This window comes from Maylandia zebra, unplaced genomic scaffold, assembly GCF_041146795.1.
Source record: "Maylandia zebra isolate NMK-2024a unplaced genomic scaffold, Mzebra_GT3a scaffold32, whole genome shotgun sequence".
Lineage (NCBI taxonomy): Eukaryota > Metazoa > Chordata > Actinopteri > Cichliformes > Cichlidae > Maylandia > Maylandia zebra.
In genome coordinates this window covers 18,042-37,506 of record NW_027490062.1, presented here as the reverse complement: position 1 = coordinate 37,506, position 19,465 = coordinate 18,042, and the positions used below count along the sequence as shown (strand labels likewise).

At 46.0% G+C, this 19,465-nt stretch overlaps 2 protein-coding genes and 1 pseudogene across 2 annotated transcripts; all 3 read right to left on the bottom strand.

Annotated features, from left to right (window-relative positions):
- Positions 1-648: 648 nt before the first annotated feature.
- LOC112433312 (uncharacterized) lies at positions 649-10,875 on the bottom strand. Its single transcript, XM_076881614.1, has 4 exons — positions 10,605-10,875; positions 4,941-5,141; positions 3,094-3,369; positions 649-966 (listed from the first exon to the last, which is right to left on the bottom strand). Exons 1-4 carry the CDS (start codon positions 10,809-10,811, stop codon positions 649-651), a joined length of 1,002 nt encoding a protein of 333 aa, XP_076737729.1. The 5' UTR covers positions 10,812-10,875.
- A 939-nt stretch (positions 10,876-11,814) lies between these two features.
- LOC143416196 (cytosolic arginine sensor for mTORC1 subunit 2 pseudogene) lies at positions 11,815-12,458 on the bottom strand (annotated as a pseudogene).
- Positions 12,459-13,961: 1,503 nt separating this feature from the next.
- Positions 13,962-15,333, bottom strand: LOC112433509 (uncharacterized). The gene has a single exon (XM_024801682.2). It carries the CDS (start codon positions 15,001-15,003, stop codon positions 14,095-14,097), a length of 909 nt encoding a protein of 302 aa, XP_024657450.1. The 5' UTR covers positions 15,004-15,333; the 3' UTR covers positions 13,962-14,094.
- Positions 15,334-19,465: the final 4,132 nt, after the last annotated feature.

Sequence of the window (19,465 nt, the reverse complement as noted above, 5' to 3'; positions counted from 1 at the left end):
GTAGCAAGAGAGGCAAAGATTGAGTCATGGGCAGAGCATAGTTTATTTCTCACAGTTTTTTAAAAATTCTCTTGCTTTATGGTTCTTAGCGCTGTTACCAGTCTTTGCATTTATCATCGTTTTTTCTCTTTTTTCTTTCATGTTACACAAACATGATTACATATTGCATATGAATCAAGGTTGCGCAGAGGTGGTTGCATTTCCCAGACAATCATGCAAAATATATACATTTCTTTTTTAAAAAATGACATGGTGCGACAGGACTGTAGCACAGTAATACAGCAACATCAGAGGCAAATTCCATTCAAGTTTTGCAAGCCTAGCTTTGAACTTTATTTAAATAAACGGCAGTGACTCGTTATGACAAGGATCATTCTTAATCTCACTCAAACCATGCTGAACGGCTCTAACCCAATTAGGAACATAGGGTTGTTGTTTTTTTTGTTTTTTTTAAAAAGAAAAGAAAAACATAACTGAACACAACAGTATGTCAGTGCAGTGACTAATCAGGCAGTACAGTTTCAGGAACCGTTTTAACTGAGGCAGGATGGCATTTTGGTTTTTAAATGGGCATTTAAAACCTGAAATAATCCTAAAGGCTTAGACAAAAAGGTGACATTTGTTTTCGAAATTGAGGTGATGGGCATCTTAGTCGCTGTCACTCCTCTCTCCTCTCTGGAGCAGCCTCTTTCCACTGGAGGGCACGGGAACCTCATGCTTCACTGAGACCTTTGACTTGCTTTTGCTGTCCTTGTCAAGCAGCTCCAAACCGTCATTGATCTTCTTCAACATCTCGTAACGCTCACGCCCACGAACAGGGAGGAGAAAAACCTCCTTGTCGTCCCCCTCAGCACTGGAGGTACATTTGGACTTCTTTGTGGATGTGGTGTCAGGAGGTGGTGCGCTCTTTCGTTTTTTCGCCTCTTTGGTGCCGCTCTCCTTCTTCTGTTTATTGTCCTCCTGTAGCTGTAACAAAGAGGGACGAAATAACAAAAAAGAGAAACATATTTGTCAAGTAATTTTACCCCCCCCAAAAGTGGCATTTAACATGATGATATTCTACTGCCTTCTGGGGGAGGGAAGGAACAGCGGTTTTTCTTTTGAGTTTATATTCAAGTTTTCTCCTTCTTGCCCCCTCTGGTGTACAATTTCTTCCTTTTTCCTGTTTAAAAAGAGTTCACATATTTTGTCATTTGACTGTAAGCAGTGCAAGGAGGAGATGCTCGCTTTTTGCATGACAGTCTGCCACTTCAGTCTTCCCTTTCTTTATAAGGCTGGAAAATACTTCAGACCCCTCCTCAGGCAGTAAGGGGCCTGAGGTGGGGTCTGAACTGTGGGTACCGGTATGAGGAGAGAAGGGGGACAGGACTGGATAGTGGCTTAAAGTTAGGATTTGGTTTGATTAGGTGAGCCGGTTTTTGGTTGTGTCTGCTTATGATTTGAAACAGGTCTGAAATGAGAGAAAGAGGAGTTTGTTCCTGGGGAATTATAAGACAGTGGTGTCCCGTTTTCCTTCTCATTAATCATATGAGAAGAATGAAGGCGTTTTAAAGATTTTTGAGTTGAGGTTTGTCCTTCTGCAGCTATCAGTTTTCTAAAGAACTCGTCCTCCTCATACTGCAGACTGTTTAGGAAACTTGGCTCAGAGCTGCAGAAGTTCTTGACTGTCGTACATTTGTGGTTAGTCTGATGAAACTCATTTTCAGTGTACTGACTGAAAGTGAACAGCGGGTCCTGACTCCACGTCTGTGGTAAAGGGTTAGGGTGTTGAAAAAAGATCAGGGAACCAGCAATCGCCGGTTCCTTGAGATGCACTCTCCACCGTGGGACAGGATGGTGGTACCCCTGCCCCAGTTCAAAAAATTGCCCATCTTGGGTTTACTAATTAAACGGCGCATAACCACAGGGCAACAAAGACAGTTGGCATTACTTGTTCAACCAGCTATTCTTATAAACCAGTAAAAAGCGTTGGCACTAACAGCACAACTGAGTTACCTCAAAACTACAGGAAGACAATAGTCCTAATGCTTCACAAGTCTGGGCACCACATACGTACATTTCTCAAAATAAAAAAGGATAGATGAGGCTGAAAAACAGCACCAAAGACAATATGGTAAAAATTTTATTAATTACATACAGTATTTATAGTTTTTTTTATTGCACTCTCAAGTTAGTTTCAAAACAAACAATAGTGCAATTAACTATACACAAATAGAAAGGTACCATGCAACATACAAACAAGCGTAATACAAAGAAAAAACGTGTAGTTTGATTTTTCTTCTTTCCTTTTCATACAGCTTGGAGCTGCCTGCAGCTGCAGTAGAAAAAGCAAAGACCTGCTTCTGAGCAGGATACAGGGCAGACTGCAATGACTTGTCAAGGCCTTCCATGGTGAGAAAAAAAAATGAAAATTAGGCTGGTTATATTGCATGGGGCAGTGTAGCAGACAGTACTGGACTATTATCTTTACAAAGCATCTACTGTCTTAAATACTACACTAAGAAGACGTGTACAGCAGGAAAATGTTAATACAAGTGGAAAGAGTTGCATATAAATTAGGGAATCTGTCCGCATTTGGTTAATTTCTTCTTGTAAAAGCTTATTAAAATACGCACATCTTTGGTCCGTGCTCAAACCCACGACTTGGTGAAACTTTGGCTTCAGAATAACCAGTGAACACAAAGGAGGAGCTACATAAGATTTACACATAAGAGCTGCTTTAGGGAGCATCTACAGCTCTGATCAGTTAAAGCAAACTTCAAATGAATATATGTATGGGTCTGAAATTAAGACATAAAAGGAGCGTTGAAACAAAATAATACTAAGACAGCATCTGTGGCCTGATTAGAAAAGTGTTTCTTTAAAGTAGGGGCACTGTTCGATGATCCACATTGCCGACTGGGGCTGAGATTTTTATATTTATATATGTATAACATAAAAGCACCTTTTTTTTCAGCAGACTACAGCTGCATTAGGATATTTGTCAACATAAGCAAAATTACACACGTAAACCGCGTACACACACACACACACACACACACACACACACACACACACTCACACTCAGCGGCTCAGAGATGAGGGAAAAACAACAGAAATCAGGATAGATTTTAATGTCAGGAGATGCCCTGTGATGCTGGGGCCATTGTGTAAGATTGGAATGTGTACCAGTGGCTGGTGGGTGGTCCTTGAAGGTCCCAGGAGGAGGCGGCGAGGAGGCAGCGGGTGGCTGGGCTTGAGCTGTGGATCAGGGACGTCATTAATTCTGCCTGGTGCTGCGTGTGCCCTGTGCAGCTTGGATGTCTGCCGCTGACGCTCTGTGGTTCCTGTTCTGCTGATCTCCTGGTCCACACACGGCTTCAGGGTGCACTGTACAAGGGAAGAAGAAATGCATCATTGGTTACCAAAATAAAACAGTGTCTTTCTGCCTGTGTCATTCTGTTTGGTTTCTTTGAGCGTTTGTTTCTTAAATACACAGCAAGTGTCACTCTCTCTCTCTCTCTCTCTGTCACACACACACACACACACACACACCAAAGCACACACACCAAAGCGCGCACACACACACACACACACACACACACACCAAAGCGCACACACACACACACACACACACACACACACACACACACACACACAGACACTGTGAGGTTTGCAGTGCAAAATTTGAATTTTAGTGCATGGTGATTTGTCTCCCTCCAGTGGCCCATGGCAGGTATGATGAGGCTTAAATGATAGGTTATGGGGAAAAAGCCAGGAGAGGATGGGACAAAAGTGGAATAACTGAAAAAGTAAGAGGTGTAGAGGGCTGATGTTGGTGTCTAGGTGGGGGTTTTGGTGGGTGCCGGACGCTGTGGCGAAGAAGCCACGCCGATGGCTTCTTCGGTTCTGGAGATATGGCGAATCGGACCAAAAAGGATGGGACAAAAGGGTCCCAGTCGGAGAAAGGAAGGTGCAGAGGGCCTGGGTCCACCACCACTGTACTCAGCAGGCCCTGCCGGGTCGTTAGACACGCAGCATGGCAGGGATTGGTGACATAACATGTAGCAGTTTCCCTTCACAGAAGCCTCTGCAGCAGGTTGGTACAGGAGCAGGCACCAGAAGCAGGCCTGTGGAGCACTATGTCATCTGCTCGGCCTTGCTTCAGGATGCACTGTACAATTCGATAGCAAGACCTCATGGGTTACCACAAAAAAAACAGTGTCTTTCTGCCTCTGTCGTTCTCTTTGGTTTGTTTGAGCGCTTGTTTTTTAAATACACAGCAAGTGTCTCTCTCTCTCTCTCTCTGTCTGTCTCTCTGTCACACACACACACACACACACACACACACACACACACACACACACACACACACACAGAAGCAGAGCAGCTGCTGTGCCACTGGGATTGAACAAGAGGTGCTCCCTCTGCTGGCTCAATGCGGTACAAAGTGTCAGAAGGTGTTATACCGGCGAAAATAACATCTTTCAATTGCATGTTTGGTCCACAGGATGGCGCCTAGCAAGCAAGTCCTGTACATTGCATATTAAAAGTTGTTGCAAGTGCACTCACATGTATTTTTTGTGTAAAAGAGACACACACACACACACACACACACACACACACACACACACACACACACACACGCTCAATGGAGTATAAAATAAAGACCGGGGCAGTTCTCTCACTGGAGTCTCTTAGAGTGGAGGCTGCCCTTGCTAGCAAGAAGTTCTGTGTGTTTCTCTTCTCTGAGTCTTTACTGAAGAAGTGTTTTATAACATTTTCCTTAACAACTGACATGTGTTTTTTGTGTAAAAGAGAGAGAGACACACACACACACACACTCACACTCACACTCAGCGGCTCAGAGATGAGGGAAAAACAACAGAAATCAGGATAGATTTTAATGTCAGGAGATGCCCTGTGATGCTGGGGCCATTGTGTAAGATTGGAATGTGTACCAGTGGCTGGTGGGTGGTCCTTGAAGGTCCCGGGAGGAGGCGGCGAGGAGGCAGCGGGTGGCTGGGCTTGAGCTGTGGATCAGGGACGTCATTAATTCTGCCTGGTGCTGCGTGTGCCCTGTGCAGCTTGGATGTCTGCCGCTGACGCTCTGTGGTTCCTGTTCTGCTGATCTCCTGGTCCACACACGGCTTCAGGGTGCACTGTACAAGCGGAGAAGAAATGCATCATTGGTTACCAAAATAAAACAGTGTCTTTCTGCCTGTGTCATTCTGTTTGGTTTCTTTGAGCGTTTGTTTCTTAAATACACAGCAAGTGTCACTCTCTCTCTCTGTCACACACACACACACACACACACACACACACACACACACACACCAAAGCAAACACACCAAAGCGCACACACACACACACACACAGACACTGTGAGGTCTGCAGTTCAAAATTTGAATCTCAGAGCTTGGTGTTTTTGTCTCCCTCCAGTGGACAAATGCAGGTATGATTAGGGTTGGTTAGGTTAAGGGGATTTAGCCAGAGCTTGACGGAATAAAATGGAATAACTGGGAAAGTAAGTGTCGTAGAGGGATGAAAGTGGTGTCTACGTGGGGATTTTCTGCCGCTCCGCACGCGCTGGTGAAGACCCCATGTCGATAGCACCAACGGTTCTGGACTTGGTGTAAATGGGTCCAAATTTGACGGAATAAAAAGGTCAAAGTGGCAGATAGGAGTGTCCGATCGGGCCGATTCCACCACCACTGTACTCAGCAGGCCCTGCCGGGTCGTTAGACACGCAGCATGGCAGGGATCGGTGACATAACATGTAGCAGTTTCCCTTCACAGAAGCGTCTGCAGCAGGTGGGTGGAGGAGGAGGCAGCAGAACCAGGCCTTTGGAGCACTGTGTCATCTCCTGGTCCTGATGCTTTGAATCTCCCTCTCTGTCTGTCTGTCTGTCTGTCACACACACACACACACACACACACACACACACAGAAGCTGGTCAAGTGCTGTGCAACTGGGATTGCACCTGTCGTCCACAGGAGGGCGCCTAGCTGGGAAGTCCAGTACATTCCATATTAAAGTTGTTGCAAGTGCATTTTTTGTGTAAAAGACAGACACACACACACACACACACACACACACACACACACAGTAAGGTCTGAAGTGCAAAATTTGAATTACATTCCTTTGTATCTCTCCCTCTCTCTCTCTCTCTCTCTCTCTCTCTCTGTCAACACACACACACACACACACACACACACACACACACAGTAAGGTCTGAAGTGCAAAATTTGAATTACATTCCTTTGTATCTCTCCCTCTCTCTCTCTCTCTGTCTCTCTCTCTCTCTGTCAACACACACACACACACACACACACTCACACACACCAAAGCACACAGACAGAAGCTGGTCACAACTGCTGTGCAGCTGGGATTGAACCAGGGGGGCTCCCTCTGCTGGCTCAATGCGGTACAAAGTGTCAGAAGCTGTTAGATATCTGCTTTTGACAATCAATTGCACCTGTCATCCACAGGAGGGCGCCTAGCCGGGAAGTCCAGTACATTCCATATTAAAGTTGTTGCAAGTGCATTTTTTGTGTAAAAGACAGACACACACACACACACACACACACACACACACACACACACAGTAAGGTCTGAAGTGCAAAATTTGAATTACATTCCTTTGTATCTCTCCCTCTCTCTCTCTCTCTCTCTCTCTCTCTCTGTCAACACACACACACACACACACACACACACACACACACACACACACACACACAGTAAGGTCTGAAGTGCAAAATTTGAATTACATTCCTTTGTATCTCTCCCTCTCTCTCTCTCTCTCTCTCTGTCTCTCTCTCTGTCAACACACACACACACACACACACACACACACACACACACACACACAGTAAGGTCTGAAGTGCAAAATTTGAATTACATTCCTTTGTATCTCTCCCTCTCTCTCTCTCTCTCTCTCTCTCTCTCTCTCTGTCAACACACACACACACACACACACACACACACACACACACACACACAGTAAGGTCTGAAGTGCAAAATTTGAATTACATTCCTTTGTATCTCTCCCTCTCTCTCTCTCTCTCTCTCTCTGTCTCTCTCTCTCTCTGTCAACACACACACACACACACACACACTCACACACACCAAAGCACACAGACAGAAGCTGGTCACAACTGCTGTGCAACTGGGATTGAACCAGGGGGGCTCCCTCTGCTGGCTCAATGCGGTACAAAGTGTCAGAAGCTGTTAGATATCTGCTTTTGACAATCAATTGCACCTGTCATCCACAGGAGGGCGCCTAGCCGGGAAGTCCAGTACATTCCATATTAAAGTTGTTGCAAGTGCATTTTTTGTGTAAAAGACAGACACACACACACACACACACACACACACACACTGTAAGGTCTGAAGTGCAAAATTTGAATTACATTCCTTTGTATCTCTCCCTCTCTCTCTCTCTCTCTCTCTCTCTCTCTGTCTCTCTCTCTCTCTCTCTCTCTCTGTCAACACACACACACACACACACACACACACAGTAAGGTCTGAAGTGCAAAATTTGAATTACATTCCTTTGTATCTCTCCCTCTCTCTCTCTCTCTCTCTCTCTCTCTCTGTCAACACACACACACACACACACACACACACACACACACACAGTAAGGTCTGAAGTGCAAAATTTGAATTACATTCCTTTGTATCTCTCCCTCTCTCTCTCTCTCTCTCTCTGTCTCTCTCTCTCTCTGTCAACACACACACACACACACACACTCACACACACCAAAGCACACAGACAGAAGCTGGTCACAACTGCTGTGCAGCTGGGATTGAACCAGGGGGGCTCCCTCTGCTGGCTCAATGCGGTACAAAGTGTCAGAAGCTGTTAGATATCTGCTTTTGACAATCAATTGCACCTGTCATCCACAGGAGGGCGCCTAGCCGGGAAGTCCAGTACATTCCATATTAAAGTTGTTGCAAGTGCATTTTTTGTGTAAAAGACAGACACACACACACACACACACACACACACACACACACACACACACAGTAAGGTCTGAAGTGCAAAATTTGAATTACATTCCTTTGTATCTCTCCCTCTCTCTCTCTCTCTCTCTCTCTCTCTCTCTGTCTCTCTCTCTGTCAACACACACACACACACACACACACACACACACACAGTAAGGTCTGAAGTGCAAAATTTGAATTACATTCCTTTGTATCTCTCCCTCTCTCTCTCTCTCTCTCTCTCTCTCTCTGTCAACACACACACACACACACACACACACACACACACAGTAAGGTCTGAAGTGCAAAATTTGAATTACATTCCTTTGTATCTCTCCTCTCTCTCTCTCTCTCTCTCTCTCTCTCTCTCTCTGTCAACACACACACACACACACACACACACACACACACAGTAAGGTCTGAAGTGCAAAATTTGAATTACATTCCTTTGTATCTCTCCCTCTCTCTCTCTCTCTCTCTCTGTCTCTCTCTCTCTCTGTCAACACACACACACACACACACACTCACACACACCAAAGCACACAGACAGAAGCTGGTCACAACTGCTGTGCAGCTGGGATTGAACCAGGGGGGCTCCCTCTGCTGGCTCAATGCGGTACAAAGTGTCAGAAGCTGTTAGATATCTGCTTTTGACAATCAATTGCACCTGTCATCCACAGGAGGGCGCCTAGCTGGGAAGTCCAGTACATTCCATACTAAAGTTGTTGCAAGTGCATTTTTTGTGTAAAAGACAGACACACACACACACACACACACACACACACACACACACACACACACACACACACACACACTGTAAGGTCTGAAGTGCAAAATTTGAATTACATTCCTTTGTATCTCTCCCTCTCTCTCTCTCTCTCTCTCTCTCTCTGTCTTTCTCTCTGTCAACACACACACACACACACACACACACACACACACACACACACACACACACACACACACACACACTCACACTCAGCAGCTCAGAGATGAGGGAAAAACAACAGAAAGCGGGTGGCTGGGCTTGAGCTGTGGATCAGGGACGTCATTAATTCTGCCTGGTGCTGCGTGTGCCCTGTGCAGCTTGGATGTCTGCCGCTGACGCTCTGTGGTTCCTGTTCAGCTGATCTCCTGGTCCACACACGGCTTCAGGGTGCACTGTACAAGGGGAGAAGAAATTCATCATTGGTTACCAAAATAAAACAGTGTCTTTCTGCCTGTGTCATTCTGTTTGGTTTCTTTGAGCGTTTGTTTCTTAAATACACAGCAAGTGTCACTCTCTCTCTCTCTCTCTCTGTCACACACACACACACACACACACCAAAGCACACACACCAAAGCGCGCGCACGCACACACACACACACACACACACACACACACACACACACACACACAAGCTGGTCAGCTGCTTTGCAACTCAATGCGGTACAAATCGACTTGTGTGCCTCTTTTTCTCTTTGGGTTTTCTGTGTGTTTTTTTAAAATTTTTAAATCCACAGCAAGTGTCTCTCTCTCTCTCTCTCTCTCTCTCTCTCTCTGTCTCTCTCTCTCTCTCTCTGTCAACACACACACACACACACACACACACACACACACACACACACACACACTGTAAGGTCTGAAGTGCAAAATTTGAATTACATTCCTTTGTATCTCTCCCTCTCTCTCTCTCTCTCTCTCTCTCTCTCTCTCTGTCAACACACACACACACACACACACACACACACCAACACACCAAAGCACACAGACAGAAGCTGGTCACAACTGCTGTGCAACTGGGATTGAACCAGGGGGGCTCCCTCTGCTGGCTCAATGCGGTACAAAGTGTCAGAAGGTGTTAGTTATCTGCTTTTGACAATCAATTGCACCTGTCGTCCACAGGAGGGCGCCTAGCTGGCAAGTCCTGTACATTCCATATTAAAGTTGTTGCAAGTGCACTGATGTCAATGGAAAATTGTATTTAGTAGTCAGTATAATCTTTTAGTGATATAAGTTTGCTGATGGTAGGATGCTGTTTGTAGTTATTTGTATTAGGAAATGTTTAACCATGTATACTTAGAAGCATATAATTAATTGTGTAGTGACAGGATGTGTGCACCCCAGGAATGCACCCCCACGTCCTGGGAGCATGAGAGCTCGTACCTTGTCTTATTGCTTTACGGTAGGATTAACGTAGCTATGTCTGTTTTAGTTTAAGTGCTTCTTTACATATAGATGAACTGTTGGACTCTCCAGACCAGCAGGTTAAGGGAAGTTGTTTATGGGGCCACACTCTGACGCCACACACACACACACACACACACACACACACACACGCTCAATGGAGTATAAAATAAAGACCGGGGCAGTTCTCTCACTGGAGTCTCTTAGAGTGGAGGCTGCCCTTGCTAGCAAGAAGTTCTGTGTGTTTCTCTTCTCTGAGTCTTTACTGAAGAAGTGTTTTATAACATTTTCCTTAACAACTGACATGTGTTTTTTGTGTAAAAGAGAGAGAGACACACACACACACACACACACTCACACTCACACTCAGTGGCTCAGAGATGAGGGAAAAACAACAGAAATCAGGATAGATTTTAATGTCAGGAGATGCCCTGTGATGCTGGGGCCATTGTGTAAGATTGGAATGTGTACCAGTGGCTGGTGGGTGGTCCTTGAAGGTCCCGGGAGGAGGCGGCGAGGAGGCAGCGGGTGGCTGGGCTTGAGCTGTGGATCAGGGACGTCATTAATTCTGCCTGGTGCTGCGTGTGCCCTGTGCAGCTTGGATGTCTGCCGCTGACGCTCTGTGGTTCCTGTTCCTGTCATAAAAGGCCCTGTACAAGGGGAGAAGAAATGCATCATTGGTTACCACAAATAAAACAGTGTCTTTCTGCCTGTGTCATTCTGTTTGGTTTCTTTGAGCGTTTGTTTCTTAAATACACAGCAAGTGTCACTCTCTCTCTCTCTCTCTCTCTGTCACACACACACACACACACCAAAGCACACACACACACACACACACACACACACACACCAAAGCGCGCGCGCGCGCACACACACACACACACACACACACACACACACACACACACACACACACACACACACAGACACTGTGAGGTCTGCAGTTCAAAATTTGAATCTCAGAGCTTGGTGTTTTTGTCTCCCTCCAGTGGACAAATGCAGGTATGATTAGGGTTGGTTAGGGATGAGGAAAGAGAAAGGGGACCCAGCAGCCGCTGGACCCCCTTGGAGGCACGCTCACGACGAATGAAGTGGGCAGACGTCCCCCGTTCAAAAAATTGCCCATATAGGGTGATAATTGGCCAATGCGCATCGTTGGGCCTTCGCGACGTTTCGGCGTATTTGTGCCTTTTTCAAGCTGGCCCAACGTGTCTTCTGTTTCTGTTTCTTGCCTGTCTCGGCTTTTATATACTCTCTGTCTCCACCCACTTTGGGCTTTCTGTTTTCTTTCTTTTCTTTATATTTCTGTTTCTCTGTTTGTTCTTTAACTTTCTTCTATTTCTCAACTTGTACGTTTTCTTTTCTTATTTCTCAACTTGTACGTGTTCTTTTTCTTATTCTTTCTTTCTTTTCTTTATATTTCTGTTTCTCTGTTTGTTCTTTAACTTTCTTATATTTCTCAACTTGTACGTTTTCTTTTCTTATTTCTCAACTTGTACGTTTTCTTTTTCTTATTCTTTCTTTAACTTTTTCATTCTGTTTATATTTTTAATTTTTAAATGGCACCCCCTGCTTTATTGACATCCCGTCCTGTATTTTTCCTCTCTGGCACCCCCTTCTCATTTGTCCTTTCCAGTTCTACGGCTTTTACGTGTTTCTTCCATTTCTCAACTTGTACGTTTTTCTTTTTCTTATTTCACAACTTGTACGTTTTCTGTTTCTTATGACTGGATAAGGGGTGAATGATAGGACGGGGCACTAGTTTTGGTTTCACAAAGCCATTGGTCACCCCCAGATTGTGAGCAGCAACAGTCTCCCCGTTGACCACTCGAAACAAAGTGAATTCGGAAGACAGAGTGTGCATGACCATCGGGAGGTCTCGCTCTCGAACCAGGATGAAGTCCGTCTGATACGTCGACAGCATGAAAACAGAAATGTTGTGGTCGGCCAGTGGTGCGATGACTGATTTAGCGATTTTGGTGACTCCTATGGGTTGTGAAGTGGATGTGTTGCTACCTCCTGACACCACGTTAAGGGCCACCCACGTGGCGTCGGCAACGCTGATGTGCTCCGACTGGGGCAGCTCTTTAAATCCTTCCTCGTCGACGATGATGGTATAGTCCTCTGGAGTCTCTGTCAAACTGAAAAACTTGCATCTTGTTTTGGAGGCCAGGAAGGCGAGTTTTATTAATCCGTGAGTGCAAATCTGGATCCCTTCTTTCTCTATACTCGCCACTTTCAAGCTGTGCTCTAAAATATGAAGCTCCATCTTTTACGTCTTCTCATTTGAGGAAGGACTAAAATGGGTTAGGGTGGGGAAGATAATCCCTTCTCCGAAAGGAAAAGGAGCGTGCACGGTCCATCCCTCCCTGCGGCCCTCCGTACCCGTCCCAGAAGACTTGGCGGTCACGTTGGCGGCGGCGGCCATAGCGTACCACCGTCCAGCCGTCGTCCATGGCGTCCAGAATTTTTTTCTTCTTTTCTTTTTTCCAAAAAAAATTAAATGTGCTTCAAAAAATATTTATTTAATTTTAATGTGAACAAAAAACGCTTTCCAAAATGTGGAAAGGAAAAAGTCACGTAAAAACAGTAAACAACAAAAGAAGGTGTGCCAAAAAAAACTGTTTATTTAAAAATAAACACAAAAAACACAACGTTTCGACCGTACACGGTCTTCTTCAGGTGTGGCACACAGAAAACTGTAAGCTAGGTTAGCTGGCAACAGTTGGACTGGCAGAGATGTGCTCTCATCGAGTGCCGAGTGGAAAATGAGCTCCTGTGTGAGCTCCGCCTTTTATATTCTCCCCTCGGCTTTCATACAAAAACATCTGCACGTATCAAGAGCGTATTACAAACATATTTTCTCACAAATGAGTCATTAACAGTGATTTCCCTGCGCCCTGAAAGAACAGAAGTTGTGAATTCACAGAAGTGGAACTCTTAAATGAAATGTTGCCTGGGACAACTGCAGATCAGATACAAGGATCCTCAGATAAAGTGCGTTCCATCGAGAGCGTGTGGTATGGACGGCACTCGCAGTAATTAGCACCAGTCACCAAGCTGTGGTGACTGGTGGAAGTTGCATATCTCCACATCAAAAACATTGTTCAGTTGAACAGAGTCTTCTGGGCAGTAGGAGAGTCAAAAGCAACAATATAGGAATAAAGGACTTTTTTCAAACACTGGTAACACTACTGACATTTAAGGAAGAAATTTACATGCTGTGATTCTGAAAAGCAACAGTGTTCCCAACAATTTCCCAACAAGGTGTTCTCAAACTTCGCATTGATGCAGATCTCTTCGCCTTCACAGAATCCACGCCGGTCAATTTTTGCATTCAATGACACCTGACCGTCAGGGATGAACATGCAGGTGACTTTCTTCTCCTTCATGCCACCTGCTGGAGACAGCAGGTCTGGGGTGTTGACATCCAGTGGCTCCTCCACCTCGAAACATTTCTTGCACTCTAGCACGGGCTGCTGCGGCCTCTCCATCAGGGCTTTGACACAGTACTGGACGTAGCCGAACTTCCCCTTGTATGACGACACCAGTTGCCCTTGCTGAGGGAGCTCGAATCCAAACGTGTACTCGTACTTGTTGCCAGGTCTCAACACCACAGAGCCGTCAGAGTCTGTGGGCTGGTCTTGCAGCCGCAGGACCGTTTCATGTCTGAGGTACTCGGCCTCCTGTCGGCACCGCTGCTTGCCTTTAGCGTACTCCACCTTGGCGCAGCCCAGACCCAGAAGCTTCAGCGCGGACACCCGCATCATTAGGGTTAGGGTTAGGGCGTTGGTTACGGCCCCGTCCCCCCTGGGGGGGACCGAGGAATGCGCGGTCCTTCCCTCCTGGGTTAGGATTATGGTGATAGCAGGCCACCAGGGGCCTGAGTGCACTGTCCATCAATGGGGGCCGGGAGGTGGAGACCCTGCCCAGCAGGTCCAAAAATTACCCATGTCTTGGGTTAGATCTTTCTTATCTCCGTCAGGACAAGTTCTGTGAGGTTTTCACACTCGCCTATTGAATCAGTCAGATGGGTCAGTCTGTTCTGGTCCACCTTCAGGATGGACAGCTGTTTCAGAGACCCTATGCTGTCCGGGACGACCTCCAGCAGGTTCTGTGTGAGCAGCAGGTCTGTGAGAGCCAGGAGGCCATTCAGCTCTGACGGGAGCTCCTCCAGACGATTCTCCGACACATCCAGACACACCAACCTACGAAGGTTTCCCAGCTCTGGTGGTAATGAGGACAACTGGTTACGGTCCAGCCACAGCTCCCTTAGGTTGGGGAGAGCGCCGAGGGTATCCGGCAAAACTTCCAGTTCATTGCTGCCCAGGTCCAGCTGTTCCAGTTTCACCAGGAAAGAGAGCGACGTGGGCAGAGACTTCAACAGGTTCTCCCTGAGCTCCAACGTCACCAGGTTGGCCAAATTTCCAATGTCATTGGGCAACATCTGTAATGACACATCATTGAGGGCCAGGTGAGCGAGCGCTCGGAGTTCAGTGAAACCATCCGGCAATCTGGAGAGGGGGTTTCCACTGAAGTCTGCAATCTCCAAGGCCCTGCAAAACTTAATGCTCTCTGGGATCTCAGAAATATCGTTCCTGGAGATGTCCAATTCCACCAGTTGCATGAAGTTAGCCACCTCAGGCGGGAGTCTCTGGATCTCATTGTCGCTCAGGCCAAGTTTCCGGAGGTTCAGTAGTCTGAAGAAAGGCTTTGGTAGCTCTTTGAGTTGATTGGCATCAAGGAGAAGCTCCTCCAAACTGCGGCTGTATCGAAATATTTCATCAGGAACCGTCTGCAAGTTGCAATGCCGCTTGTCCACCGACTCGACGTGGCGGTTGCAGCGCCACAGGGGGATACACTTCAGCATGTCCGGCCGCCGGAGGGGAGGGGGGTCTGGTTAGGGGGTTAGGGTTTAGGTGATAACAGGCCACCAAGGGCCTGACTGCACTGTCCATCAATGGGGGCCGGGAGGTGGAGACCCTGCCCGGCGGTTCCAAAAATTACCCATGTCTTGGGTTTGAGAGCTAATGGGCTATCGCGAGACGTTTCGGCATAGAAGTGCCTTCTTCAGTCGAGCCCAGGTGAATAAGTGTTTTCCTTTTTGTTTCTTTCCTTTATACAGGCTTTATTTTAACAGGTAAGTTTTTTCTTTCCTTTATACAGGCTTTATTTTAACAGGTAAGTTTTTTTCTAGGGTTGTGCCCTCCCACCCCGATCGACTGGCAAACGTGGCCTGCCATCAGAGGGCTGCCGCCGGGCCCGGCACCTTCGCCGGCGCCTTCGGGCGGTCAGCTCCTCCGGCCCGCAGGCTCGCCTCTAGCGCTGGCCGGGGGTTACAGCGCGAAGGTCGAAGGGGGGTGGTGGTTCTCGGACCCCGCCCTGTCCTCCCCACGCTTCCCCCCCCCCGCCAGACGCGATCGCTCGGTAGCGAGACCGAGACGCCCGGTCCGTCCCGGTGGTCATACCACGGCGGGCCTCGTCGCAGAGTGGGTAGGCAAACCCAGAGTTTGCCCACCCCGCGAGGGCGACGGGGCCCCGTCCGGCAAACACGGTTTCTCGAACCCTCGCCCCGGTCCACACGTGCGTCCGGAAAGCCTCGCCCTGGTCGACAGGGCTCAGTAGCCCCGAGCGAGCGAGCGAGCGCGTGCGTGCGCGCCGCTGCCGCCGCCTGAGGGGCTACCTGGTTGATCCTGCCAGTAGCATATGCTTGTCTCAAAGATTAAGCCATGCAGGTCTAAGTACACGCGGCCGGTACAGTGAAACTGTGAATGGCTCATTAAATCAGTTATGGTTCCTTTGATCGCTCATCCGTTACTTGGATAACTGTGGCAATTCTAGAGCTAATACATGCAAACGAGCGCTGACCCTCCGAGAAGAAAGTCACCTGCATGTTCATCCCTGACGGTCAGGTGTCATTGAATGCAAAAATTGACCGGCGTGGATTCTGTGAAGGCGAAGAGATCTGCATCAATGCGAAGTTTGAGAACACCTGCTCCCGCATTGTTGTGCCCAAGGCTGCCATCATAGCCAAACACACCTACCAGGCAAACGGCCGCACCAAGATCCTACGCCAGAAGCATTTATTAGGATTGTCTCTTTATCTTTTTATGGCACCCCCTGTCTTTTTTGACATCCCGTCCTTTGTTCACTGTACTTTTGTTTATGGCACCCCCTTCCTTTAAATCCTTTCCGTGTGTATTTACATTATTTTCTTTGTTTTATCTTACGTGACTTCTTGTCTTTTTCTGTTTCTGTTTATCTTTCTTTCTTGTACGTGACTTCTTGTCTTTTTCTTTTTCTGACTACTTGTCTTTCTCTCTTGTACGTGACTTCTTGTCTTTTGCTTTTTCTGCTTATCTTTCTTTCTTGTACGTGACTTCTTGTCTTTTTCTTTTTCTACTTGTTTTTCTTTCTTACGTGACTTCTTGTCTTCGTTTTTTGTGTTAGGGACCCCCCTGTGGTTAGGGTTAGGGTAAGATAGAGGGCAGGGGCACCCCCAACCCCACGAGGCACTGGCTGGTTAGGTGTTAAGAAAAGAATCAGGCCACCAGCAAGCTGGTAGCCTGAGGTGCACGGGCCATCGATGGGGCCGGGTGGTGGTGTCCCTGCCCTGGTTCAAAAAATTGCCCATATCTAGGGTTTTAGTGCACATTTAGCATTCACTGGGCCGTTCGCGACGTTTCGGCATGTTTTTGCCTTCTTCAGGCCGACCCAGTGTGTCTTGTCTTTGTCTCTCTGTTTTCTGTTTGCCTCTCTTGGCCTTTTATACTCATGTTAGCTCCTCCCACTTGGGCTTTTTTAAGTTGACTGCTTGTCCTTTTCTTTTTCTGACTTCTTGTCTTTTTCTTTTTCTGCTTTTCTTTCTATTTTACGTGACTTCTTGTCTTTCATATCTTTAGTTTTCTTACTATTTTTCTCTTTGTTTTCCCCTTGTTTTTTCTTGTCTTTCTGTGTTTACTCCATATTCAGACAAGGCGAGCAGGAGAAAGAAAACCAGCTTTCTAGAAATTTTAGTGCAAATTGCTGGAGTCAGATACATTTATTAGGATTGTCTCTTTATCTTTTTATGGCACCCCCTGTCTTTTTTGACATCCCGTCCTTTGTTCACTGTACTTTTGTTTATGGCACCCCCTTCCTTTAAATCCTTTCCGTGTGTATTTACATTATTTTCTTTGTTTTATCTTACGTGACTTCTTGTCTTTTTCTGTTTCTGCAGCAGGTTGGTACAGGAGCAGGCACCAGAAGCAGGCCTGTGGAGCACTATGTCATCTGCTCGGCCTTGCTTCAGGATGCACTGTACAATTCGATAGCAAGACCTCATGGGTTACCACAAAAAAAACAGTGTCTTTCTGCCTCTGTCGTTCTCTTTGGTTTCTTTGAGCGTTTGTTTCTTAAATACACAGCAAGTGTCACTCTCTCTCTCTCTCTCTCTGTCACACACACACACACACACACACACACACACACACACACACAGAAGCAGAGCAGCTGCTGTGCCACTGGGATTGAACAAGAGGTGCTCCCTCTGCTGGCTCAATGCGGTACAAAGTGTCTGAAGGAGTTATACCGGCGAAAATAACATCTTTCAATTGCATGTTTGGTCCACAGGATGGCGCCTAGAATGTTAAGGTTCAAAATTGAGGAAAGAGTACACACCACCCATGGTCCAGAGGATCTTGGTCCAACAATGATTTTAATGAACACACGTGTGGGAAGACACTCTGTACGCAGACAGCCAGTAGTCCTCGACTTAATCAAAGCATGAACAGATATTTTATAGCATCAGGGTTTGTTTACTGACGCCCCTTCATGCGTCACCGGTACATTTTATACATAGATCAGATCAACACCATCATGACTTTTCACCCAGAAAATCATCTTCTATTTTCATGGCTAGCCCTTCCTGTCTACCTTTCAGTTCTTGTCTTGTTCCTCTTTCTTGCCGAGACAACAAGGAACGGTTCCTCTTTTACCGAGACACTTTTGCAGTTACAACCAGACATGAGTAATCTCTCCTCTAAATAAATTTAACTCATGTGTGTGTGTGTCACGACCTCACATGCTCTTTGTGTCACCTCTTCACCTACTATCTGTGTCTCGTCCTCAAATGCTCTTTCTCAATTCACCTGTTGCACTTCTGACCTTTTACCAGACCAGAAGCTCACTGAGACTATGTGTATGTCTTCTACTAAATAAATGTTTTAACCAAGAACCTCTACTAAAACCTTAATATAAAATGATCTGATATATAAGTGTTTTGTAAGCATGTATTGCAATTCCTTCTATGTTCTAGTTTTCCCTCAGCATGGATCATCTAGACACTCTCACTAGTTGAAGCTTAAGACCTTTAAAGAACCTGAACATCAACTCAAATAAGCACAGATATGCAATATGTATAAAATAGTTATAACTGCACCTGGAATACAAAGTTAATTTAATACCTGTGTGCATAAAACCTTAAAGCCTTCTTAAAGCTATCTGTTACATTGTTAAAGCCTCGTCTTAGCCTGCTGCTCAAAATAACTTCCTGCTTTCACTTCTGCATACAACTTCCTGTCAGCCTGCAACTCAGTCTTTCTGAAAGAGACACTGTTTAACCCCTGAATGCAATATAAACTCCAGATTATATTATTAATGCAATGGTAATGATGACAATTATTTAACAATAGCAGTAAAATAATTTCCCTGCTCCACACTCCCTCTCTCGACCACCGGACGAAGCCCCCAAATGTTACAGTTATGCTTGGGTGTCCTGTAAGAAAATTCCAAAGACAGACAAAGCTAACCAGCCCAACAACAACCTTCTTTACTCCTCCAAAAACTACTTCTTACCACCATGCAGTTCAGGCAAGTACTGAGAAAAAGGAAAAAACAAAACAAAATGTCTTAATTTGAAAAAGCATTAATTAGATACGCAGATGGATCTTTTTCTTTTTTTTCCTTTTTTCTTTTTTTTTTTTTTAAACTGCCGTGCCAATACAAAACAAAAACAATACAAGCTTGTGTGCTCGTGCTCTTTTGTTCTTCAAAGTTTTCTATACCTCATAACTGATGCATAAAAATACAAGAGCAGTCTACTAAAAACAAACAAAAAAGATAGTAAGAGTAGAAAGTTGAGCAACAGTATGTAGAATGTAACCTTGTCTTCCAACTAAATCTTGGCTTCCTTCTCCCAATCACATCTTCACTGTCTTTACCTCTGCTGTTATTCCCCTTGCCATGTACAAACTCAGTTGTTGTCACCTCAAATATAAGGAGGCAGCTCCTGTTTTTGTCAAGCACAAATGTGTCATCAAAGGATGGTCAAAAACAGCACCGTTAATGAGTAG

Coding starts and splice junctions, on each gene's coding strand:
- LOC112433312 (XM_076881614.1), bottom strand. CDS start 10,811: ATGATGCATTTCTTCTCCCCTTGTACAGGGCCTTTTATGACAGGAACA. Junction 5,142..10,604: donor GGACCACCCACCAGCCACTG/GTACACATTCCA, acceptor CCGCTTGTACAG/TGCACCCTGAAGCCGTGTGT. Junction 967..3,093: donor TAAAATCTATCCTGATTTCT/GTTGTTTTTCCC, acceptor TCTTTGTTACAG/CTACAGGAGGACAATAAACA.
- LOC112433509 (XM_024801682.2), bottom strand. CDS start 15,003: ATGCTGAAGTGTATCCCCCTGTGGCGCTGCAACCGCCACGTCGAGTCG.